We start from the raw sequence: 25,183 nt of genomic DNA on the forward strand, positions 1-25,183 counted from the left end.
TGGTTTGTTCTGATTGTAAAATAAAAATATGACAATATAGAAAGAAAATTGCTGGTAGTGTTTCTTGTTGTAGCATGCAAATTAAACTTTCTAGGTGCATTTGAGATTGGACATCAACAAACACCTCAGTTTGAGACCAGATCTCAATAAAAGGTTTGATTTTTGTGGTAAAGTGGCATGGAAGTAGTTACAGTCATAGTATCCTCAGAGTTTTCTCTTCAGCTGCATCCCGTAAACGTTCTGCGCTTGACAAACAAATATGGCCTGGAAATATATCCCGGACAAATAAAAATCAGAGTAGACTTATTTGTACCACTTGCAATAAGCATTAAACTCACACTTACCTGTAAACTGTTGGTTTCTTCCAAAATCTAACCAAGCTATAGTTCCTTTATTTACACAAGTAAAAAGTCCCCATGTCCTCATATGAGAACTTGCTGTTTAGCGGGATTGCTTGTTACTGTTGATCAAACTTGTCAAATTACAGCCATTCAAACTACAAACATTACCGAGCATAAAGAAACAAGTCCAATCATACAATTTGAAGGGTTTATGTACCTTGAACAGTTTTGTGTCGAGGGTGGCTGCAGAGCATTTTGGTTAAAGTGGTGGCCAACTTGAATGGACACTGGTAATTGCATGGGTTTTTGTGACAACTTAATATAGACGAAGTATCTACAAATGAGGCTTACAGGTCTACGCTCAGTAAAATTAAGAGTGATAGTGCAGGGAACCCAAAATATAATGTCCTTAAATGGGGATACTGGGACATAGGAGATTAAAGTGAGATGTGAATCGTTACTTTTTTCTTTGTGTCCTTGGTTACAGCAAGACTCTCTTAATAAGGTGTTTAAGTATTAGGTTTATAATTCTTGGATCATCAGAGTGCTGTGGTTTTATCAAGCAGCACCAGGCCTTACTCAGGCCCCATCCATACGGAGACGAATTCAGGAGTATACGCAAAAGTTTTGTTGTATTGGCATTTCATCCACACAGAAACTGCATTTTGGGGGGCTGTAAAGGCTACTTTTTGAAACCGGGTTGCAGAGTGAACAAATCTGTGAACGCTTATCGTGTTTTCTGTGTTGACAGCCAATGGTTTTTTCTTGAAATGATTACGTCACACATAGCATAACTCACCTTCGCCACATGCGATGTAGAACCAAAACAACAATGGCGGTTTACAGGCTGTGTTCATGCTGCAGAAGCTACTGAGCTTATTTTGGCTTTTACAGCAAAATCTGATGCTCCTTCACAACCACCGAGAGCAGCATGCACCAGATGTTCTTAAATCCACCGCTGAGAACAGTCAAAGGGCAGATAGGAGAAAGTTTGTGGCAGTTTTCTGTGATCTTCTTCTCTTTTGGTGCATTTTTGTGGCGGCGTTACAGCCCCACTTACAGGCTTGGCATATATACTACAGCGTTTTCAGTGGTTCCATGCTTATGCAGGCATTTCCTGAAATGATCCCGCATTTACAGAAAACTTTTTTAAAACGAAACAGCAATATATCATTTTCATCTCCATGTGTACAAGGCCTCAGTACGTTTTCAGGGCGTTAATGTAAACATCTGGGTAAATTCCTTCTTTGATTGTAGCTTGATATAAAAACTGAGTTTGCAGAGGAGTGGTGCAGTTTTCTGAGCTTTCTCTGCAGACTTTAGTGTGTTGAACTGCTGATGGCTTCATGTTTGACTGAACACAGATCAGGTTTTAGGCCCCCAGGCTTTTCTTTAGAATGTAGGTCTATGAGTGAAGCTCCGCCCTCCCTCTACACCCTTCAGGCCTCAAGTTTTAAAAAGGGCATTCCTCAGGTTGCCATGGTGAAAGCTGAATGACATCATTGGGGTTAGGATCTCAGCCCAGACCTCCCTTCTCCTTCCAGCTCTCGTTCCATCTCCTCTCTCTGCCCCAGCTCCCCTCATCCTATCAATTAGACCCCCCTTTCTTCCCTCCTTTCCTCTCCTCTTCTCTCCTCATAACTCCTTTCATCTCCTGCCCTTTCTCCTAAAACCTCTGCTCCCCTCCTCCTGCCGCTAAACCAGTGGGAGTGTGCCAGTCTCAGCCACTTCAAAGGCTCGAGCTGATCTCTGCTTTCATCTGCTGGAGAGGAGAGCGAGGAGATGAGGGGTGAGGAGAGGAGACAAGAAGAGAGGAAAAGTGGGAGAGAGAAAGGAAGAAAGTAAGGAGAAGGAAAAGAAAATGAAGTGGGAGAGAGGAGGAGAAATCTGTATAGAGGGTGACAAAAAGGGGATGAAAAGGGGTGACCAAGGAGAAAAGAGGGGGAGAGAGAGGGGAGAGCAGTAGAGGCCTCTATAGCAGGACAACAATACACCTTTATTATCGATCTGACAGGGTGTGTGCGTGATCGAGAGACACCGTTTGTATATAGACGGGGGTGAATGCCATTATTAGTGTGAGTGTGAGTCAGATCTCTTGTCTCATACAACTAGAGATCAAACGAATCATGGTCACCACAGAGACAAAACCCTCAGCTCAAAGAGGGAACAAGCACTCATAACAGACAGCAAGATGCAAAGATACAGGTGCACACACAAACATGCAGAAATCACACACACTCGTCATAATTCAGAGAATCTATTATAAACATTTGCAACCACAGATGGAAATGATAAAGATTTATATACTTTAAAATATGTCATTTGTGTTTATCTAAGACAATTCAAAGGTAGTTTTAAGAATACTGATCTAAATTTGTGCTTTAACACTTTGGAAGAGTTCACACTTACAGTGCTGTGAAAAAGAATTTGTCTCCTTCCTGATTTGTTTCTCTCTCTCTCTCTCTCTCTTTTTTTGCATATTTGTCACGCTTAAATGTTTCAGATCATCAAACAAATTTTAATATGAGATGACCAGAATAAATACAAAATGCCAATTTTAAATGATTGATGATGTAATTTATCAAGGGAAAAAAGCCATCCAAGCCTACCTGACACTATGTGAAAAAGTAATTGTCCCTCTTGTTAAATCATAAATTTACTGTGATTAACCACATTTTTGGAAAGCTACGTTCAAATTCACCCTGGCCTGATTAGTGCCAGACTTTATGAATCAAGAAATCCCTTAAATGGAAATGACAAAGTGAAGTAGGCTAAAAGATCTCAAAAAGTAACACATCATGCTAACCTTGCAAAGCAGATGGATATTCCCGTTTCCGTGTTTCTCACTGGCAAATCCATCTTGCAAAGCTCCCATCTGAACGGGCCGGTTAGAAAGTGTCAGGACCAATCAGCGATGAGGGGCAGAACTTTCTGGCACGGTGGAGTCGTGACATAAGCAAGCAGCAACGAGAGGCCGGTACAATCATGGCGGAAGAGATTAGCGTGGATGCTGCTAAAGTGTAAGTTTTATCAGAACTTGACGACATTTCTTCATTAAAAGAAGAACAAAGAACAGCGATTGTCTACATGTCTGCAGTTGCCTTGATTCACATTGTGCAGTTCTCTATGGATTTACTCCTCGGTAGAGACTACCTCACGTGTTTTGTTGCTCTGAATGGCCCGTAAAGATGTGACAGACCGAACGTTCATCCAGTCACCCTCCGGGGATTTTTTCAAAGCCTCTGCCCTTTCCCAAACACTTTCTATGAGAGGTTTTCCAGATGAATGTGTGAAACAAATCCATCTGGTGTGTCAGGTTAACATCATGCTTTGTTCTACAGAAATTTAAGAATAGATGAGAAACAAAGTCATTGACATCTATCAGTCTGGAAAGTGTTACAAAATCTTTTCTGAGGCTTTGGGACTTAAGTGAACCACGGTGAGAGCCATTATCCACAAATGGAGGAAACTTATGCAGTAGCGAACCTTCCCAGGAGTGGCCAATTGGCTCAGTCGCGGTCAGTGCTCATGATTAAATAATAAGAAAGGGACTGGGCAACAATGGCATCCATGAAAGAGTTCCAAGGCCCAAAACACTGCTAAACAACAAGACCAAAAACGTTTTGATGATCCCCAAGACATTTGGGAAAATATTTTGTGGACTGACGAGACAAAAGTTGAACTTATTGAAAGGTGCGGTTACTTTCCATAAAAACATCATCGTATCAACAGTCAGACATGGTGGTTTCAGTGTGACGGTATGGGGCTGCTTTGCTGCGTCAGGACCTGGACGAAAAGCCATTATTGATAGAACCATGGATTCTGCTCTCTACCAGAAAATCAGGAAGGAGAATGTCTGGCCATCAGCTCATAACTTCAAGCATGCTTGGGTTATGCTGCAGAACAATCCAAAACACACCGGCAAGTTCACTTCTGAATGGCTTAAAATAACTGAATGGCCATGGCGATTTTTTTTGTCATGAAACAGGAAGTAGTTTTGTCAGGGGGGTAAAAATGGTAATACAGCCATGAAACATGGCAGTACCTCTTAGAGAAACAAGATTATTGATTTTCAGTTTTTTGGTGGGTGTGGCTTAATGGCTCCATGGTGCACCTTACAAAATTTAAAAAATCAGCCCCTGCACCATGTTTAACCTAGGATTTTGAATTTTCGTACATATTGTCCAGTGCCGGTCAAAAGATGTTTATGTTGATGTAAAATCAGTGCAATTTTAAGGAACCTTGTTGGTTCATTAGGGGAAATTCAGTATATTTCAGAAATTCAACTATTGTTAAGATCAAGTAATATCTTTTTGATATGCTTTAGTTGGTAATACTGTATACTCTCATTTCATGATAGATAGATAAATAGTCCCTAGGGAAATTCAAGATTCCTTCCAAATTGTAATTAGCTGTGTTACTTAACACAAGGTTAGATATGAGTAAAACACATGCAGCTGACAGGAATGATGATCTGTGTAAAAACAGCTGAAGAGATTCAGAGTGGTTTCTGCAAAGAATCTCTACCATATACAGTTAGGTTAAATAAAAATGGATTTTTTAAAATCAGATGGAAAGTAAAATAAAACTGCATTTAAGTTTGTTGTATGACAAGTCAATGTGTAATTAACCCCAAAGCTAAATTTCAGTGAAATAAAACACCTCTAAAGTTATAAAATCAAGCTTCAAAATAATGAAAATGAGGCAGTAAAATCTGCTCTAGGATTGTGTGGGCGTGTTGGTTGAATGAGCTGAAGCCACGCCCACTCAGGAGAAATATGATCCTCTCAAATTTAAAGAATGCTACAATCTGACTGGAGAAAAGGACTCACGCCATCATCCTGCCCCTTGACCTTTCCATGGGCTTATGATCAGATCGCAGCTGCCTGGCTCTGTGCCAAAGAACATACAAAGTCCGCTTTCTGGCTCAAATCTCTCTGTTATAATACTTTAAATGATCCATAGGCCATTGTGGCTGATAGATTTGGTAATTTACCTAACAAAAAAACAAATAAAAGCATTTAACTGACTGTTAACTTTCAGTAAAGACAGTGACATCAGCTAACAACAGACTGTGCTAAAATGAACTGCCCAGTGATTTTATATTGTAGACTTAGAAGGGCTGGGTTATTCCACACTGTGGGCTGGTGACATCACCAGCCCACATATTTGCCCTGCCCAAATCCAACCAAGCCAGGAAAGAGGTGAAAAACTCTCTAACCATCTTAATCCAAAATTCAGTTACATGTAGATCTCAGTGTTTTCACATGTTTACAGCAACCACAGTGAAACATATCTAGTGTACTTACTTGTGTAAACACAGAGGTGATCAACAAAAGCACAAACCTGTTGGATGTAGTTATATCTCTCAGCAGACTGATCAGCTCTGTTCCTTCAGGACAATCAAACCAGTCAGGTCTCTTCGCAGTCTCCACCTGGGGGGGGGGTGACAAAGTGAGAGATAAAGTCTACAGTAACAGTAATCTATGTTAAAGTGGTTCATGCCCAGAAGCAGATATGATGACTTCACTTTGACATGGGTAATAACAAAATATGATTCAGTGTGAGAAAAATGAGCTTTAGTACCAGTAAGGTCAGTAAAAACCCACTCAACAGTTTAGCAGCAAGACTCTTTATGTCAGAGGTGGGCAACTTTGGCTCAAAAGAAAACCACGTTAAATTGTCACTACCAGAGGCAAAATCGTTTCTTTTCATCAGACTAATCACTTGTAATTTAATTCAGTGAAGTGAACCATTTATTTCAGGACATTAAAGTGTATTTTAATTCAATTTCTATTTTCATCTATATGTATTTTAGTAATGCTTCACACAAAAGGGTTTTACACAATAACAGAAAAGAATATCTCTAATTTTTTCTGAAAAACACAACAAAAAAAAAACAATATTATAACATCATTAGAGAGATATTTCTAGCTTTTATTTGCTAATTCATGTGGAAACTCAGGGTGAAGTCATTCATGACACATTTTGTTTTCTACCTGTTTATAATTAAGTGTTATTTGAAATTTACTTGTAGACTACATTTACGTAAAGGAGGCTGTGTTTGGCCACTATACCACTAGTTGTACATCCCTGCTGTCTGGTGTAATGCCCCTGCCTTTGTTTTTGATGAGACAGAAGAGAAAAAGGCAGCTGAACCATGGCACAGCATTCATTAATAACAAGAAACCCAATTACAATACATTTGTGCCTCAGAAATATAATTTTCCCTTTATTTAATCTTTAGCAGCACCAGTACCACAGCATCAAAAGAGTCACTGATTAAATTTGTCACTGTATCAACTTGATATTACAGTGCAGAGAAACATCACACTCATTTGTCAATGTCAGTACAAAGAAAACTGATCAAAGAGCTCATTTACCAAATACAGTGCCAATAAAAAATATTCACCCCTTGGATGTTTTACCCTTTATTGATCTTATAAATTAATCATGGTCGATAAATTTGCCTTTTTTGACCAAAAAGAGACAAAAAAAACTTGTCAATGTAAAATTTATAACAGATTTCAACATAGTAATGTCAAATAAAAATATGCAAGGTAAAACAAGTGACTGCATAAATATACAACCCCTTTAAAATGACTGACTTAATTTAACAGATGTCCAGCCAGTTGGTGCTAGTAGTTATAGTAGTTAATTTGTTGAACAGGGATCACCTGAGTTCAGTGAATGTGTCTCAAGTTATTGTATAAAGACACCTTTGTCTGGAAGGTCCAATCACTGGTTAACCCTGGCTACCATTACACCATGAAGACAAAAGAACACTTCATACAACTCAGAGAAAGGGTTATTGAAAAGTATAGTAAGTCATGAGATGGATTTAAAGATTGCCAAGGCACTGAACATCCCCCAGAGTTCAGTTGAATCCATCATCAAGAAATGGAAGGAATATTTCAAATTCAATCTGAGCACACCGACACAATCTTCAAACAGGAGCTTTGCAAGGTTAATTGAGGCTGGACAGACTCTGGCTGTGGAAACACAAGCAAGATCACATGACTAAACTAAACCAAACCTGACATCTTGTTGGAAATGGACAATAGATGTACACTGCCTGACTCTACTCCTCCAGACTTTAGGCAAAGACTTTTCACCATGTCTGCAGCCAGAGTTGGCACAGTCGTAAAAAGCACAAAACTTTGGCATTTTGATGGTGCTTCTTTGTGCAGAAATCACTTCTTGCCCCTTGTCTGGAGCTCCTCACTGTGACATTATGTTGTCTGCAAACAGCCTATTTTGTTAACAGTATATTTTGTATTTGCAGGGCCACCCATATATGATCATAAACTGATCATTCTGATACTGACATTAGAAATAATGCCAGTGTTTTTGACAAGGAAAAGGTAGGTAATTATAGCAGTTGAAGATGAGCAGTTCATAAGTTCACTCCAAACATTTTGGAGATAGTTATTTGATCCTTGCTCTCACTCAGAAGTGGTCACAGATTTAATGCTCTGTGAATTTATTTTCTAATAGTACTGCTGAACCTGCACTTCAGTCTGGATTACAGAATTAATCCTCCTCTGAGTTTCATTACTGCATCATTGTTTTAGTCGTCCTTGTTTTTATTCCTGTCCTGACATGTCTACTGAAACCATGACATCTATGCTCCCCTCCCACACAGGAACACCTGGTCTGCAGACTGCTGAGTGTTTGTGTGTCTTTGTGTGTTTTCATACTGTATTCAGACTTTTTGTAGTAAAGCTAAAATGCTTCCTAATGAACAGTAAAATCTTTGTTTGCTCATGTCTACGATGGTGCCAGGTGTGTCTGTTACTCTACATTTATGTATTTGCATGTGCGTGTGCTGGTGTGGATGTGTCGGTGTGTTCGGTCAGTGTGCTCTTTGTGATCTTTGGTGACATCATCTCCTTGGTCTCTGGGGGCGACACAGCATTGTTGTTGCTAGGCAACATATTTAGGAGGAGACAGAGACGCTCCTCTCACTTTCTAACAGACACAGACACAGACTTCATGCTCAGCATGAGGGTAAGGGATTGTTCATGTGTTTCTTCTAACCATCTTTTAAACATACACACATCTTCCACCCTCCTACACTTTCATTTTCCTTTCATCTCATTTCTAGCTGACCAACACCTTGACTCAGCGATTTTCATATTTAAAGTTATAGGTGAGACAGACAGGCAGACAAAGTATACTAAATGGACAAAAGTATACAGCACCCGACCATTACACCAACAGGGACTAAATTTAAATTGTATTCATACACATGTACTTTAACATGGAGTTTGTCTCCCCATTTCACCTATTAAAGCCTCCACTGTTCTTGGAAGGCTCTCCACAAGATTTTGGAATGTTTTGGAGAAATTTATGCCCATTCATTCTGTTAGCAAAAGTCAAGCACTGATGTTGGACGATGAGTCTGACTCAAAACCTTAATTCCAGTTCATCCCAAAGGAGCATGATAGGGTTGAGGTCAGGACTCTGTGTGGGTCAGTCAAGTTCTTCCTTACTGAACTCATCAAACCATGTCTTTATAGGCCATGCTTTGTGCATTGGGGAGTTATGCTGAAAAGGAAAAGGGCCTTTTCCAAACTGTTGCCACAAAGTTAGAAGCATAGCATTGTCCAAAAAGTCTTGGTATGCTGAAGCATTAAGAATGGCCTTCACTGGAGAGAAGGGGCCTAGCCCATAATCTGTAAAACAACCCAATATCATTACCCATCCACCACCCAATTTCATAACTAGCACAGTGCAGTCAGGCAGGTAACACTCTCCTGCCATCCACCAAACCCAGACTCAAACATCTGACTGCAGCTGCTCGGCCATGGAAACCCATTCAGTGATTCTTCTGCTGCACAGTTTTATGCTTACATCAATACCAGTGGAAGTCCAGAACTCTTTAACTATTGAATCAGTAGAGTTGGTGACTTTAAAGCATCATGTACCTTAGTAGTTGTTGACCCACACTGGGATTTTACGTGGTCTTCTGCTACATGGCTGAGTTGCTGTTGTTCTTTAATGTGCCACTTTTTGATAATATCACTTACAGCTGACTGTGGAATATCCAGCGGGGATTAACTTTCATGAAACATCCCAAAGGTGGCATCCATCATAGTACCACACATGAAGACACTGGGCTCTTCTGAACAACTCATTTTGAATCACAAATGTTTGCAAAAGGAGACTGCATGGCTAGGTACTTGATTTTATACACTTGTGGCAACAGATCTGATTAAAATACCTGAATATAATAATACAAGATGTGGCTAAATACTTTTGTCCATATATTGTTTGTTTACATAAACAGAAAGTCCAGCCACCATTAAAGCTTGATAAGAATATTGAGGTGGACCACTGCCTTTGTCCCAGTCAGTGTTAATTTTTCTTAACAAAAACTATGATGAAAAACATTTGTTATCAACCTTTATTCCATGAGGAAGACTGGACTAGGGCAGCCTAAAAATAGATTACTGATGATAAAAAATGACAAAATGTATGATTAGTCTTTATTACAGGAACTAGAAAGAGACTAAAATGTAAGTGCTGGACTGACAGACATTTAAATTCCATGATATTTTTTCACTGTGTTTTTAACCAGCTGTCTGTCATGACACAACCAGAGGAGGGAAAGCAGGAGGAGCGGCCATGCCTGGGCGTGTGAAAAGTGTAACAGAGAGAGGAGCTTGAACCTGTAGCCTTCTCTGTATTCCAGCTGTAATCTTGACATCAAATTAAACCAAAATGCAGTTGGCCCACTTTTGAATTGTTCAAAACTTCATCAGCTGTTGAGTACCTTAGACTTGTGATATTAGCTGCTGTTACTACTGTACAACAATACTCCTAAACTTGGTCAGATCAGTTGTGATAAAATCCCTCAGCCTGTCAGTGAACAGTGATCCAAAGCTGAAATCCATGTGAAAATCAGCAAGATTAACCCTAATTTAGTGAACTAAATGAAGTAACATATCATATTGTTACAATATGATGTGTTTAATGACAGCTAAGAATATTGACCATTAGGGGGGAGGTAAATAAAAACTTTCCATGATATGTTTATATGTAAAACGGAGAAAAAACAAATTTAGTTTTTGGTGAGAAATCTGAATAAATTCAGTTGCTATTTTTTTTGTTTGTTTGTTTTTTACTTTACAAGGGCTGCTTGTAAAGTTGCCCATAGCAAGAATATATGGTACAGTAACATTTCAAAGCTTGATATGTTTTAGTGTGATAAGACTCTGTTTTTACCCATTACTTTCATTTGGAAGTAAGGGACAGTTAGTTAGTTATTGAAGCCACTTTGCAAAGTTGTACAGATCCTTCTCCTGCTAAACTTCTGTCACAAAAAATACAGTAAAAATCATAAAGACTGTTTGTGAATGCTATTTTAATGATTTAGAATTTAGGATACATCATTTTTTTTTTTCATTTTAGATCTAAATCACCACATTCATTTCAGACTCATCTATGCATGCACTTTTTTGGTCCTGTATGTTTATAATAAAGTAAACCTGCTTTATACAGACATTCCAAACAGAGTAAAATGAGTGAATAATATGCCTATTTCACAGATGTGCATTAACAGCTCTTCAGCTTTCTTTGTGAATCTGTCCTTATGAAGTTTGTAAAACAAATGAATTCTGACACTTTTGATATTAACTTGGTTAAAACTTGCAAGTGAATAAAGCAAAAAAAAAAAAAAGACTCATTTCAATAGAAAAGGAGAGCTTAATGGAAATAAATAAACAAATAAATAGGTCTGTGAATGTAGTTCACAGTTAAAAAGAGCAAAATTTAAAAGTGATTAGACCTGGAACAACGCAAAACAACTTAAATAATTTTTTATATATTATATGGCTGCCTTTTAAAGCAATACAGTGGTTTATTGAATCCTTAGAAATTCACACAAAGACACAGATACTGTACAGCCAATAAGTGATTGTGTTCAATAATCCAGATAACAAATCAATCAAAATAATCGAGATTATGATTTTTGTCATCAAACAGCTCTGAATCAGACTGCACTTACACTAGCCAGATGTTCCACATGTGATGTGGGTTTACTATGAAAAAACAACATTATACTGTTGATGGACTACAAAACAACAAATCTATTGGCCGGTGTCTTCTCTGATGTTTAATGTAGAGAATGAAACAAGAAAATCTCAGTGGTAAATATTACATTATTAAGGGTTTTATGAAGATCTCTTCAGTATAAGGCAGCCTTTAGCTGCTGTGAAAGCCCTAGCATATTAGCATCTCATACCATTTATCTGAACTTAGCTGACATTAAGTACAGTTTGATGAATAATCTAAAATTCTTATTTTGGGAACATAGAAATCCTATTTTAGACCCAAATCACAGTAAATTGCAACCAAAGTATACCAAAGTCACATTTCTTGTTTTAGTTATTGACTCTGATGAGATCAAATCCTTTAAATGTCATATAAAAGCATGCTTCAGTGGATGGCAGTGACTCAAAAATAGTCTGATCTAAGGAGTCAAGTTGGCGCACAGCATAAAGTCACGTTAATTTGTTTACTGACCTTAAATAAGTGCAAATTAAATTGAAATAAATAATGTTTTGATGTTTCTAACAAATTCTGGAATCTCCAAACCTACAGCTTTTTTTAATGATCATGAGACAATCTAAATATGAAAAATATACTAATATGGTCTCACACTCTCCACACACACATAAACAAACACAATCTGAAAGTCTGTTCAGTCAGTTCTGAGTCAGATGTTTTCAGAATAACTAATGAAGTGATACTGTCCAGCTTGTCAGAATTGGCCTTTTACTCATCATTAATGGGTGCATGATGGATCAACGTCTTTCTCACTCAAACGTGTAAAAGGTTACAATAACTGAACATAATATCCTATTACATTTTGAAGATTCTGTGCTGAGACATTTTGCTCTCCAGAGATGAGAGGAAGTTACAGAGGCTGCCAGACACAAGAGTGGGTTTAACAAGAAGTAAAAAAGAGAAACATAAAAGAGCATCAACATTAACATGCCACCTTGCTTCACAGATACATGCAATTCAACTAATAGTTTAACTAGTTCTGCTAAATCTATCAGAGAAAATAACACTGGTCTGAATACATCTGCTGATGCGCATTCTTTCTGTTTAATTTAAATCTATATTTCTGTTTCAAAAGTTTTTTTAAAAAAAGTTCTGGTGCCACTCAAAAGCACATCCTTTTGCTTTTGTAACTGACAAGAAACTTTGATCATGATCATGACCTGCTCATGTGATGTTAAAACAGATTCAACGTGAACAAAAGAAAACTTTTGAGGCAAACAAAACATTGATGAAGAAGTATACAGACTAACAGAGAGATAGGGGAGGCAAGCAGCCTTGTGCACAGAATAAGGTACAGTGCGTGTGTTTTTGGGAGATGGGGAAGGACTACAGGGAAGAAATCTGATTGGATTAATGAATCAACTTTTGAAAACCATCCATCCATCCATTTTCTATATTGCTTATCCCGTTGGGGGTCACAGGTGGCTTGAGCCTATCCCAGCTGTCATTAGGTGAGAAGCGGGGTACACCCTGGACTGGTCACCAGTCAATCACAGGACTGACATATAGAGACGGACAACCAGACACGCTCACATTCACACCTACAGCCAATTTAGAGTCACCAGTTAACCTAATGAGCATGTTTTTGGTGGTAGGAGGAAGCTGGAGTACCCGGAGAGAACCCACGCATGCGCAGGGGGAACATGCAAACTCTGCACAGAAAGGCCCTGACCAGGAAGCAAACCAGGGACCTTCTTGCTGTGAGGCAACAGCCCCAACCCCTGCACCTCCGTGCAGCCCCTCATGAAAACCTAAAAAACAAATGACAAACCAGGACTAACCATCTAACCACAGTTATGCAGTAAACTGCAATCCTTCTCATGTTTTCCATATACACCTCATGGACAAAAGTAGACATTGTATTCAAATACATATACTTTAAAGCTGTAGTAAGCGATTTATTTTTAGTGCCGTATGCCCACAAAAACAACACAACCCGTCAAGGTCTTGCTATTGAAGCCATCTAAAAGAATAACACACTTCTGCAACACCTCCTCATGCTACACTCTCACTTGAGGAAGACCAACAAGGGATGATGCTCCAGCCAATGAGGAGGCTAGTATTCACAGCCAATCACGGCTTAGGATGGAGGGAGCGTTCCTATTGGACACTGTAGTAGGTGCGCTTGTGCCCTTCAGCTCAGTGAAAAGTTGATACAATGGCAGAGTTACCAGCGGTGTTCAGTCCTATGTAGAATTTGTTCATGCTGAGATGAAGTGTTTTCTTGCCTGTAATTTGGCCATGGATTTCAGTGGAAAAGTGGAGCAAAATCAGTCCACGAGAGCTTTGCCACCATCCGTATTCGATTCAGCGGACGTGCACATTCGGGAGGTGGTATGTGAGAAGAGGGGCAGAGCTACGGAGCTCAAACACAGAGAAGAACAGGAAGGGAGGGGGGAGTAGAGTTGAAAATTAGGTTTGCATATATTAACTAAAATCAATGTAACACAGTCACTGGATGGTTCATAAAAAGGTTCATTTTGGTACTGAAAAAAGTGTATGGGCCTGTTTTATAGGGGTTTATCACCAAATGACTGAAGTTGACACTAATATCAGACAGCATGCATCATTTTCCCCCATGTTTGTCCTGGGAGTGGCTCAACACTTTTTACAATACAAGAAGGGGGTGCTCCAAGGAAGCCTTCTGGAAGTCTTTCCACAAGATTTTTGAGTGTTTTGTAGATTGCCTGGTTTGCAATCTCCGTTCCACTTTATTTTGAAAGTGCTCAATGGGGTTGAGTTCAGGCTCTGTGCTTGTCCTAACATCAAACTTATTGAACCATGTCTCATCATCAGTCCTTGCTTTGTGCACTGGGGCAGAGGTATGTTGAAACAGGAAAGGGTCTTCCTCATGACTTGCTCATCTGACTGCCAAAAATTAGAAGAGTGATTCATCACTCCACATGTGTCAGTGCTCCTCAGTCTAGTGTTGGTGTGCTTTACACCAATCCATCTGATGCTTGGGATTGGACTTGGTGACGTTTGGCTTGCATGCAGCTGCTCGGCCATGGAAACCCATTCCATGAAGCTCCCACTGCACAGTTTTTGTGCTTACATTAATGCCAGTGGAAGTCCAGAAATATTTAGCTATGGAATCAGCAGTGTTTGTGGCTTTTACGTACCACTGGTATGTACGTACCTTGGCCGTTGTTGACCCAGCCCTGAGAGTTTACATGGTCTTCCATTTTGTGGCAGAGTTGCTGTTGTGCCTAAACTCTTCCACTTTCTAAAAATATCACTTAGAGTTGACTGTGGAATACCAGCAGGGATGAAATTTCATGAACTGTCTTATTGCAATAGTTGCATCTATCACAGTACCATGCCTGGTTCAGTCCCTGAACTCTTCTGAATGACCCATTTTGTATCACAAATGTTTGCAAATGGAGACTGCATGGCTAGGTGCTTGATTTTATTTTTCATATAGAAACACCTGAACTTAATAATTAACAGGTGTGGAAAAATACTTATGTCCATATAATGTATGTGTTAGTTGACAAAACTAGTCTTAAAACAATTGGCATAAAACCACTAAGTGATTATCATAAACATTATTTCTGCCAGACAACTGACATTAAAGTTCAACACAGGTGAATTCTTCAGAGTAAAAATAATTTTCACAATAAATTCTATATCGCAAGAGTTTAAAAACATTTTAAGCCTGCAAATTAAACTGCTTTGAGAGAAAATAAATAGTAATTTCTTTGACAACTCCCTTTTATCTAATTAGAATTCCCCTTCAAGTCTTTCCTTGTAGTGTGTGAGAAGAAAAAAAGCAAGTCAAAAATTTCAGTCACTCAGACTTGATTTATTCTCCTTCTCCTCCTTCGCCTTTTCCAAGCTATTAGTGGGATCTTTGATTGAGATTAACAGAGCCCTGAAATCAATGAGAGATAATTAAAAAGCCTTTGTTAAAGGGCAGACACTTGTCTGAGTGTGTAGGAGTCTGTTTGAGTGAGTGTGAGTCTCTGCGTTTCTCTGACAGTATATGTGTGAACATTTTTGATTTGTTGATAGTGAATGCCTGATGCATTCTTTCAAAGGTACTCGTTCTCTGCATACTGATGGGTGATTGCTAAAGAGTATTAAAAGACTCAAAAAGCCATAAAATACATTTTTAGTTTTCTTTAACACTTTTGTTCTAGCCCTTCATTAGAAAACAGGTACAAGACAGACACAACTCATCACTGCCATGAAAACGCTGAATGTTACATCAAAGACTGCTTCTGATAAGGAAGTGTGAACTGCTACTGAGAGCTGCCTTTCTGTTGCTGTATCTCATTCATGCTTTGAGCTGCTGACTTGTAAGGGATTATGGTTATTCTCTGCCATTGGCTTTGCATTCTATCACCTAAGGGCCCTTGTAATACATAACTCCATCCCCTAAAGCCCAAACAACATTTCAAAGTCAATTAAGTGTCAAAACAACAACAAAAGCTGTTGAAAAGAGAAGCTCATTTCCACCTGCCTCTGTTGCTTGCTTATTGTTTTTAATTGAGGATTGTGTTCATTAAAAATGCACTCTGGGCACTGGTATCTGGTAGAGCAGATACCTATATGCAGAGGTTGGGTTCCTTGGTACATTCACCGGTTCGATTGTACACAGCATACTGCTTTTTTGTTTCATGGATGAATTTTACAATATAAATGAGAAAGCTTTTCTCTTCTTCTGTTATTTTTGCATTGATTTAAACCCCCTGTGACAAAATTTATTTACAGCCGGTGTAAATTAAATAAAACACAGTTAGCTGATTGAATAAGGGTGCAGATGGGTAGATGGGTAGATTTTTGGGAAAATAAATTATTTCTATTCCTGGCCCTGAGCTGCTTCGTGACTCATTCTTTAGCTACAAAAAATAGCTGAAACACACACAAACACAAACATTCGCACACTCACACACTGAGTTTAGTAAGCGTAGCTGCGGGTGGTGTGCAGGACAGTGTATACACACCTCACCGTAACTAAAGCTGTAGGCACACAGGGTAATGGGGGAGTTTCAAATGCGGACAAATGTGCTACAAGAGACAGACAGGACAGAGAAAAAGGTAAAACTCAGAGCTTGTGTGTGACAGAGTTTTTGTGTGCTTGGTTCAGGAGGCTGACACTAATTGCGAATTCACACACACACACACACCCCCCCACCCACACACACACACCCACACACCCACACAACCCCACACACACCCACAGTAGATAGCTTTCAGGCACAGCCTTCGGTCAGATATGATAAACTCAGGGTGACAGCTGACCTTGTGTCCCATGTGTAGAAGCTATTATACTTAATATAACCCTGAAGCAAAGCCAAAACACAAGAAATGCATTTTACATAATTCACAGAGCTTTAAAATAACCACTTTTCTAAACAGGTCAGTAGGACTTTTTCAGATGTATTTTAACTGAACTGTTGGCAACCTAAACTGATAAAGCCTTGTAATTAATTTGAACAAACCAAAGTAAGCCTTAAGGGATAATGTATATCTTTGATATGGCAACTTGCCAATTAAAGCGCCATTAAATATTGGTAACCAAACCCTCTTGTATAAATTTTGAGAAATCACTGGGTGCAAATTTTATGTGGCAGAATCACCTAAAAATAATCAGTTTAACAAGCTGTCAAATGTGTACAACTTGTATTGTTTCATTGCTCCACAGTTGGCTTTGCCTAATCAAGTCCCGGGTCATGCCTGCTGTTTGGTAAAGCCTTTTCATTGAGTTTTTAATTTAAGTGAAAGAGCTTCAACTCAACTGCAACTCTGAATCCAGTGACAGCCCGCTTTAACTCATTGACTGCCTGGATGCATGATTTGCTGGTGTGTACTTTTACAGTTTTGTCCTTCAAAAACTGCTCCAATGTGACAATCTGATGGACTTTCTGAGGCTCATCAGTCACAGTTAGCTCATGGATTTTGTTTTATTTAGTGTATTTAGAAAGAAAAACCTTTACTTGATATCCACCTGCTTCACTGCACACAAGTCAGCCATCTTTGTCCTGCACTACAAATCATCTCAAAGTTTGACAATCAGACAAGATTGGACAGACACTCATACCAAGAATGACAGGCAGATACAAACCAACACTTTTTCTCCCTCTCTGTCTCGCTCCCTCTGTCAGTGTAGTTCTGGTGAAACTTCACTCTATTTTCAGAACAGCAGCACAGCAGGGCTGTCTCTCTGAGTGTGTGTCTGCACTGATCCTGTTTGTATTATCCCAATAGTTTCAGCATGCAGGGGTTGATATCTCAACCCCTGAAATAAAAACAGACACAGAGCCAAGATTCTCAATTCAGAGTAATTCAAACACACATCAGGACTGTGATGTGACTGGAACTGACACATAATATACACACATATAAACACAAATTGATCACTGTTATTTTGGTCAAAAAACCACTGTTGACATGTCTGAGAAAACTTCTCAGATGTTGGTTTGTTTGTTTCTGCATGTGTCTTAGTTTGAACGATGCTCACCAGTCGTTTGATGATTCTCAGTATTGTGCGTTGGACTCTGGGGGTCTCTGTGTGCATGTTTGTGCGCAGCACATGTGAAAACCTCTGCAAACAGGATGATGACAGGCAGTTGTATCCATTTCCCCCATACAGCTGGACCAGGAGAGACAGGCAGAGAATTGACTCCTCCCACACCTCCTGGTTCTCAGTGGTAATCTACAAGGAAAGGAAATCAGTTCATAACAGACACAATGACAAACCGTCACATACCACATATCACTGGACTTTACTGTTTTTATCAAAGGCTGTGGACTTTATTCAAGTTAGGAGACACTGAACTCTCCTTCACCAAGAACTACTATACTTATATTAAATAAAAGTAGATTCATTTTTAAAAACTACACTCAGGTTTGCAAATTAAGGCACATTCAATCAAATCTGTCTTAAACTAATAATAAATCCTCTGTAAAATGTATTAATTTTGGTGAAGCTGTAGCAGTATTGTTAGCTTTTATAATGTTTTTAAGGATATTACCAAGATGTAACTTGAGAGCATTTATCATATTTACATTCAACCAGTTGCTTGGAGGTCATACCTTGTAATGTTACACAGGATAGTGTTTACTCTGAACTTCCCAAATTAATTAACAAAATGCACTGAGTGACCCATAGTTCATAATACTGTGTCATTAATTAGCCCACTACCTCTCAGCCTGTATTTTTCTAACAGAAGCAAGTTCTGCAGTTAATATATTCAGGGATCAAATTGATGCCTCTGCTGTCTCTATCGCACTAATCTCCCATGGGGCAAAGGAGCTGCCTGGAGGCCAGGGTTGTGTCAGCTGCCCCCTTAACCCTCTCATACACAACCAAACACAGACGCCCACCCAACACTCAACGTGTCAAGTGTAAGTAAAAACCTCTATTGTGTCCCTAGAGACCTCCTCCTCTCCTCCTACTCTCTAAACCCCTCTTTGCTCTCAACATCCCATGATGCCTCACAGCACCCTCACTATTTAACATGAATTTCTCCATCTTCTTCTCTATATTTCCCTTGCCTGTGAGTCTCATTTCTCACCTCTACATGACTCCTAAATCAAATAGATTTCTCTTCTCTAACTCTTGACCTCATGGTTTTCATCAGTCACAGTTTTGTGTAAAATACAACAAAAATCACCAGACATTTTTAGTGTAAAGAAGGCTGCAGAAAGCAAAAGATAATGACCAACATTAATGATGAATTTGAACTAGACTGTAACTCTAATACAAAAATATTTTAGTTATTGTTGTCAAATTGTGGGTGCAAATAGAGTGTTATTTTTGTTTTTTTGCATCAAAATATTTCAAATTAAAACACTATTTAGTATGATTAATTACTGATTCTAAATTATCATTCATTCTCAGTAGAATTATTAGTCCCAGAAGGTGTTTTAAGAATGGCTGTCGAGATAACATTTCCACATTTACCCCAGCACAGAAGCCAACATTGTACCCAGTCTTATCTTCCTGTTTCTTTTTTTTTTTTTTTGATTTCATCACTCTGCCTTGGCACTTGCAGAAATAAGAGCCTTTTCTGCAGATTTGTGGGATTAATATTTGTAATAACTTTAGTATAATTACTTCAGTAAACAAGAATAATCATCTGCAGTGAAACAGGCAAGCACTTTCACATTCTCACGCTGAGTAACGTGTAGCAGAATCAAAATGTTCATGATAAATGAAGGAAGGAATAAAACAGACACAACATATGCGACTGAAAGAATGTTGTAACCATGAAAGTAATGTACTTTAGGATCGCCCCAGTACCTTCATTGCCATAACAGACAGATACGCTCTTTTTTGACAGTCTGTGTTGAATCAGGTTGGAACATTTAAAGGAGAAATATCATAAAAAAACCCTTTCTGTATATTTGCACAAATATTTTGGAAACCTGAGTATTTACTGATGAAACTAAAATAAAAAGACTTTACAAAAAAACTAAAACTTTATTGTATGCTGAAATAAACTGAAATAAAATATAATTACAGACAAAGCCCCCTAGTTGTAGTCTTTAAATGCAGCGTACTGGCTGGCACGTCCTTGAATTGTCACAGACACGCTTATTTCCATTCCGGAAGCGCTAGTTCACTGAAAAAACGAGAAATGATTTTATTTTTTCTTAAACAATAATAAGCTTTTTATTTGTATTTTACTTCTTTATAAGAAAAAAGGGACAGTGGGACAATTACTTATGAACTTATCCATTTGTCCCCCCAACTCTGTTCCCAGAGATCCAAACCAGGGGAGTGGAAAATGGCCTGATTTGAGAGGTCAAGACCTCACACAATGGTAATTTTAGGTCTTGAGCTATATGCACCTTTAAAACTTGTATGATACTCGTTTGAGTCTCACCCCTGAGAAGTATCCCATAATAGTGAGAAAAAGTAAAACTAACAATAAAACTAATTATAACCAAACTAAAATGAAGAATTTTCAAAATAAAAACTACAGTTAACTAACAAGCCATCAGGAAAAAAAAACAAGCTCCAATCTTCATACTGATACTGGACCAGTGTGATATTTTGCAGTCTTATTTGTTATTGCCTTATAGCTTTGCAGGAAGGGAGCACAGCAAATAAACACACATAGACACACACACACACAAACACAGCACGGCACTCCCATGCTGGCTATGCTGATCCCGTTCTCGTCTGTGTAACGCCTGTTACTTCCTCCAAAGTCAGCACAGAGGAGCAGAGGATCACTGAGTCCTGACATTATGCCTCAACAAGTCCATAGTAAAGGCATAAAAAGCACAGCCTGAAACAGCACTGTTAATCCACCTTAAGAGAGGCTGTTAGGAGCTGGTTTATACAGGGTCAAAGCCTCTTGTGGTTATTCATCCATATTATATTTTGACCAAAGGCTGGCAATTTAGTTAGACTACACAGGGGATCATGTTAAAAGGCGGATGAGGGTTATGATATGTCATCTTTAAATAAACTTACCCAGTAGTGTTACCACTGACAGTGCACAGGAACATACGGGCAAGTTTGAACAATATTAGATTTTTGCCAATATCCGATGTGCCAATATTTCCAAATGTATTTTTGCCAATACTAAAACTGATACTAATTATCAACATGGTTCAGGCCTAAACTTCAAGTCCTTAAAACACACTTTAAAAACTTCAGAATGAGGAAGAATAGGGATAAAGATTTCAGCTAGTCCAACCTAAAACCCACAAACGATAATGGCATCATGGCGATAACATCCCTCAACTTTATCACATTTGATCCTGAAGAGAGAGGTAAATCTTAGTGGTTTCTTTTAAATAGTAAAAATTATTCTAATTTGCAGATTTGGTGTCTCTGCTTTTCTGCTGTGCAGTTAGAAACTGTTGAAGTGCTGTAGAAGGTGGTTTTGTATTTTCAAAGACAACTTTGACTTACCTTATGACTTGGATATCTCTGCTTCACCCAGTAAGTATTGAACATATCAATAATATTATGCTTAAGGTGTTATTCCCAGTGCAAAATAAAGTGCATGATCAAACAAATATGCATGTTTTTCTCTGCTCTCTGTCTCTTTCACACACACAGACACTTCCTTGCATAAATAAGCATACATGCAGAGTTTGTCCGACAGTATCAGGCATACATGTAGACATACAGTGCACAGACGTGCATGCAGGGGCAACAGAAAATATTTATGTATGCATGCAAGGCATTTACTGCACACATACACACAGAGGCCCTGACAGTGTTGGTCTCACCATGTGAATGAGGAGTGTGCTGAGTTGGCTCAGGGGTTGGTTTTCTTGGAGCAGCTTCTCTGCTTCCTTCGTCTCCACTGCTGGACAAGATAGCCTCTGGCTCTATACACACACACATTTACACACACACACATACATGCGCACACACACACAGGCGTTAAATCATTTATAGAGATTTGACAGTCAATAATGATGGATCCAGAGACCTGCCAGGACAGATTCTGTCAGACTGAGAGAGACACACAGAGACACACTGATACTTAGACCAGGAGAAGAACTCGTTTTCCTGCATATGTTCAGTTATTTTAACCCTTCATTAAACATGTGTTCAATAACCAGTTAAACATTTTTTCATTTGTCACATCCAGTCATTTTCAAACTCTCATTAGCACCTCTGTCCCTCACGTTGGTTTATTTCAGTTCAGTTCATGCCTACGGTAAAACTTCAGGCCAATTAGTGCTGGAATAATGTGATTAATAGTGGCACATATTTTCTCCCCCTCTCATCCAAAGTCACTTCTTCTCTGTTTAGCTCTCTCCCGCTCCTTCCCTTTTTTCTTCTGTAGGATATATATAATCTCTGACTCTCTCTCCCTTGACCAGCGGAGTAATAGTTTGGGGAGAGCGCTCTAGTCACGTCCTCCGTTCTTATCAGACCTTATTACCCAAATGAATTTAGTTTGGGCTGAAGTTTTTCTTTTTAATGAGCTTTGCATTTCTCACAGAATTGATTTCCGCTGCACATTCTGCTTGCTCCCTTTTCTGTCTCTGTCTCTCCTTCTATCTCTCCATCCTTCCCTCTCCCTCGTCTGTCCTTCTCTTTTCCACCAAGTCTTCCACCCAGCCTCCTTTTCACTCCCCCCACCCCCCCTGTCCAGGCATTAATATGTATGCGTTGGGCTGGGGTGCACACTATGGGGAGATGGGGGCTGCTGTGTATGTGTATATGTGAGCGTATGTCGGGGAGGCGAGCTGAGGACAAAGCCAGCGGTGATAATGAGGCCGCAGGGACGGAGCCAGACAGGCCCCTCTGTGTATGCCTCTAAGTATGTGTGTACGTGTATGTGTGTCCCATGGACTCAGGACCTCATCCGCTTCCTCCTGAGTCCATAACTTCAATATTGCAGTTTCTTAAACCTGCTAGCTTCCACTGCACACATCAATGAACACACACACATACACACACCAATGAGCACACCAGTGCACACATGCCTTCAGGGACATGATACAAGGGCAACATTTTGAGGGAGCTGACTTTGTGAATCCGTGCTCAACAGAGATGGCGCTGGTAAATAATGGTGAATCAATGTGGGAAATGTAGCAGTCAATAAAGACATTTGGAGCATGAGGCAGCAAAACCACTGACACATTGCTACCAACAATTTAAAAATATAAAACATACAAGATACATCTCTGTGGCTGATCAGGGATTTGTTCCAAAGAATTTAGCAGAGCACAGAAATATAAGAATTACATACATAGAATGTAGTCACATGTATTAAGTGATATATTTTCACTTGTATTAATTTTTAAGTTGGAGACTCTAAATAAGGATATATTTTTCCTAACCTGATATGCCAAATAGACAGTTTCATAAATCCATTGCATGATTCATTTCACATTCATCTGGGAAACTTGCCATACAAAGTGTCTGGGCAGGGAGGGGCCTGACCAAAAATGTTGGGTTTTAGTCATCATACCTGTAGTGCAGAGCGGACAACAACAGACATCTGTTTTAGGATGTTGTGAAGCAGTTCCAGTAGGGCCTGTAACACAAGATGGCCGACTTTCCTCTCAGTATATCCCTCTTCATGCAGGTGGACTTGAGCCGCCTCAGAGAGAGTTCTCACCAGCATCTCTATCAGGCCTGAACAATGGGAAAACATTGCATGATGAGTATGGTATGAATAGCATGCATTGTAAAGCTCACATTAAATCATACTGAAACCAAATTGTTAGGAAAACCGCTATCACAAATCTTAACACTACCACAGTTATCAATGCAGAAAAACATCTGTATGCTTGTAAGCATATTGTTTAACTCGTAAGCGCTTTTTGGTTGCAACCAAATGAACCAAACTACACACTGCATAACCAAACTCCTTTCTTCTTGCTCATGTACAGTATGTCAGTGGTATGAAACACCTGAGTCTGGCTTGAGTCCACAGCTGCAGGCTCTGGTTGGACTGGATCAATAGCCACACAGAGGATGAGGGACATTTTCTGTCCTAGGTAGATTAGTATTTCATTGTCACCAAATTGCCCAGAGAAAAAAAAGCAGAATTTGATATTTGACAATTTAAACAAACTTTGAAGCTGTGGGGCTGAATTAATCTGTGCCAACCAGACAGTATCAATACCCAAAGTCCACATAGTAGAAACACAAACAGCAGCAACAAACTAAAGCTCAATTTAGATGCTCATCTGAAAATACATTGTGTTCTGCTCTTTGTATCTCTTTCATTTCCCTACACCTCTCTTTATCACCTAGAAAATCACCCATGTAGAACAAGTTGTAAAGCTGCTAACCCTTGCAAAGCCATGAATAAAAAGCTCCTATTTAAGTGCAAAACCATGTTTCTGTGCTTGTTAAATTTAACATGACACCGAAGATACTCTGCATTTTGCAGCTCCATCTGTGTGGTTATCATCGGTAGCATTCTGTTCCTGAGGCGTTTGCACCACACATCCCTGTAAGTAAAGATGAGATCATTCTGTCCTAACATGACATTTATGTCTAATAAATGGGCACTGTGTTTTCAGTAAGACCAAAGTCATGTTTTCAGTTCTTTGCACAGAAAAATATCAGCCAAATAGCAAACGATTTGAGTTAGTCTTCACTGAGGAAAAACACTGGGTGTTTTTTTCAGTTCCAATAGATCTTTATTTAGATTGTAGACAATGTGAGAGAGTTTATTTTTGTAAGTGAAAGTGCAACACTGGAGACACTAGAAAGCTGTAAAGTTAGCCTGCTGTCAGGGAGATGTACTGTTACTTTGTCAAGCTGCCTCATAATTAAATAAATAGAGCGCTCTGCTTTGGACTGTTCAGTCAAAAAAAGACCTCTTCTAATGATAATGTGATCTGACAGTGCCGTCCTGTTCAGATGAACACTCTGCTCTAGTTAGAAACTCATGTATATGTTAATATTATGATGTGGTTATCTGTGAGGAATTACTGACTGCACTGCACACAGCCATGCAAGCCGTACCACAAAGACTTTGTTCCAAATATATTTCCTAAACTTTTCTGTTATTTTAGAGAACTTTCTCAGGCCTCCATTTTCCATTTATCACTGATAACTGGACATCTTGTCTGGAAATTCTGTGCATATTATATGCAGATTGCAGAAATAAAATGGATTTTCAATGTCCAACAGTCCAATGGCTATTTTAGTCTCGTTTTAGACTTCTTGACAAAAACTAAACTTACTTTTGGTTTGAGTTTTTGGCAAGGATGATCTATTATTCTACTAGTCCAAGTATAATCTTCAAAGGTTACACTGTTAACTACCTCCAATGACGACGCAGTGGGGGATCACTCTGTGCCCTTATTAAGCTTCCACGTTG

At 39.1% G+C, this 25,183-nt stretch overlaps 1 protein-coding gene across 2 annotated transcripts in view; it reads right to left on the reverse strand.

Annotated features, from left to right (window-relative positions):
- The window catches only part of ulk4 (unc-51 like kinase 4), a 129,240-nt gene that overhangs the window by 7,064 nt on the left and 96,993 nt on the right, over positions 1 to 25,183 (reverse strand). For both annotated transcript variants that reach the window (XM_041792526.1, XM_041792525.1), the window contains exons 33-36: positions 23,315 to 23,481; positions 21,615 to 21,716; positions 17,881 to 18,075; positions 5,688 to 5,776 (exon numbers count right to left, since the gene is read on the reverse strand). In XM_041792526.1, the coding sequence (XP_041648460.1) occupies positions 5,688 to 5,776; positions 17,881 to 18,075; positions 21,615 to 21,716; positions 23,315 to 23,481 (553 nt within the window). The remainder of the gene's footprint in view (positions 1 to 5,687; positions 5,777 to 17,880; positions 18,076 to 21,614; positions 21,717 to 23,314; positions 23,482 to 25,183) is intronic.

Source organism: Cheilinus undulatus, linkage group 8, assembly GCF_018320785.1.
Source record: "Cheilinus undulatus linkage group 8, ASM1832078v1, whole genome shotgun sequence".
In the NCBI taxonomy this organism is placed as follows: Eukaryota; Metazoa; Chordata; class Actinopteri; order Labriformes; family Labridae; genus Cheilinus; species Cheilinus undulatus.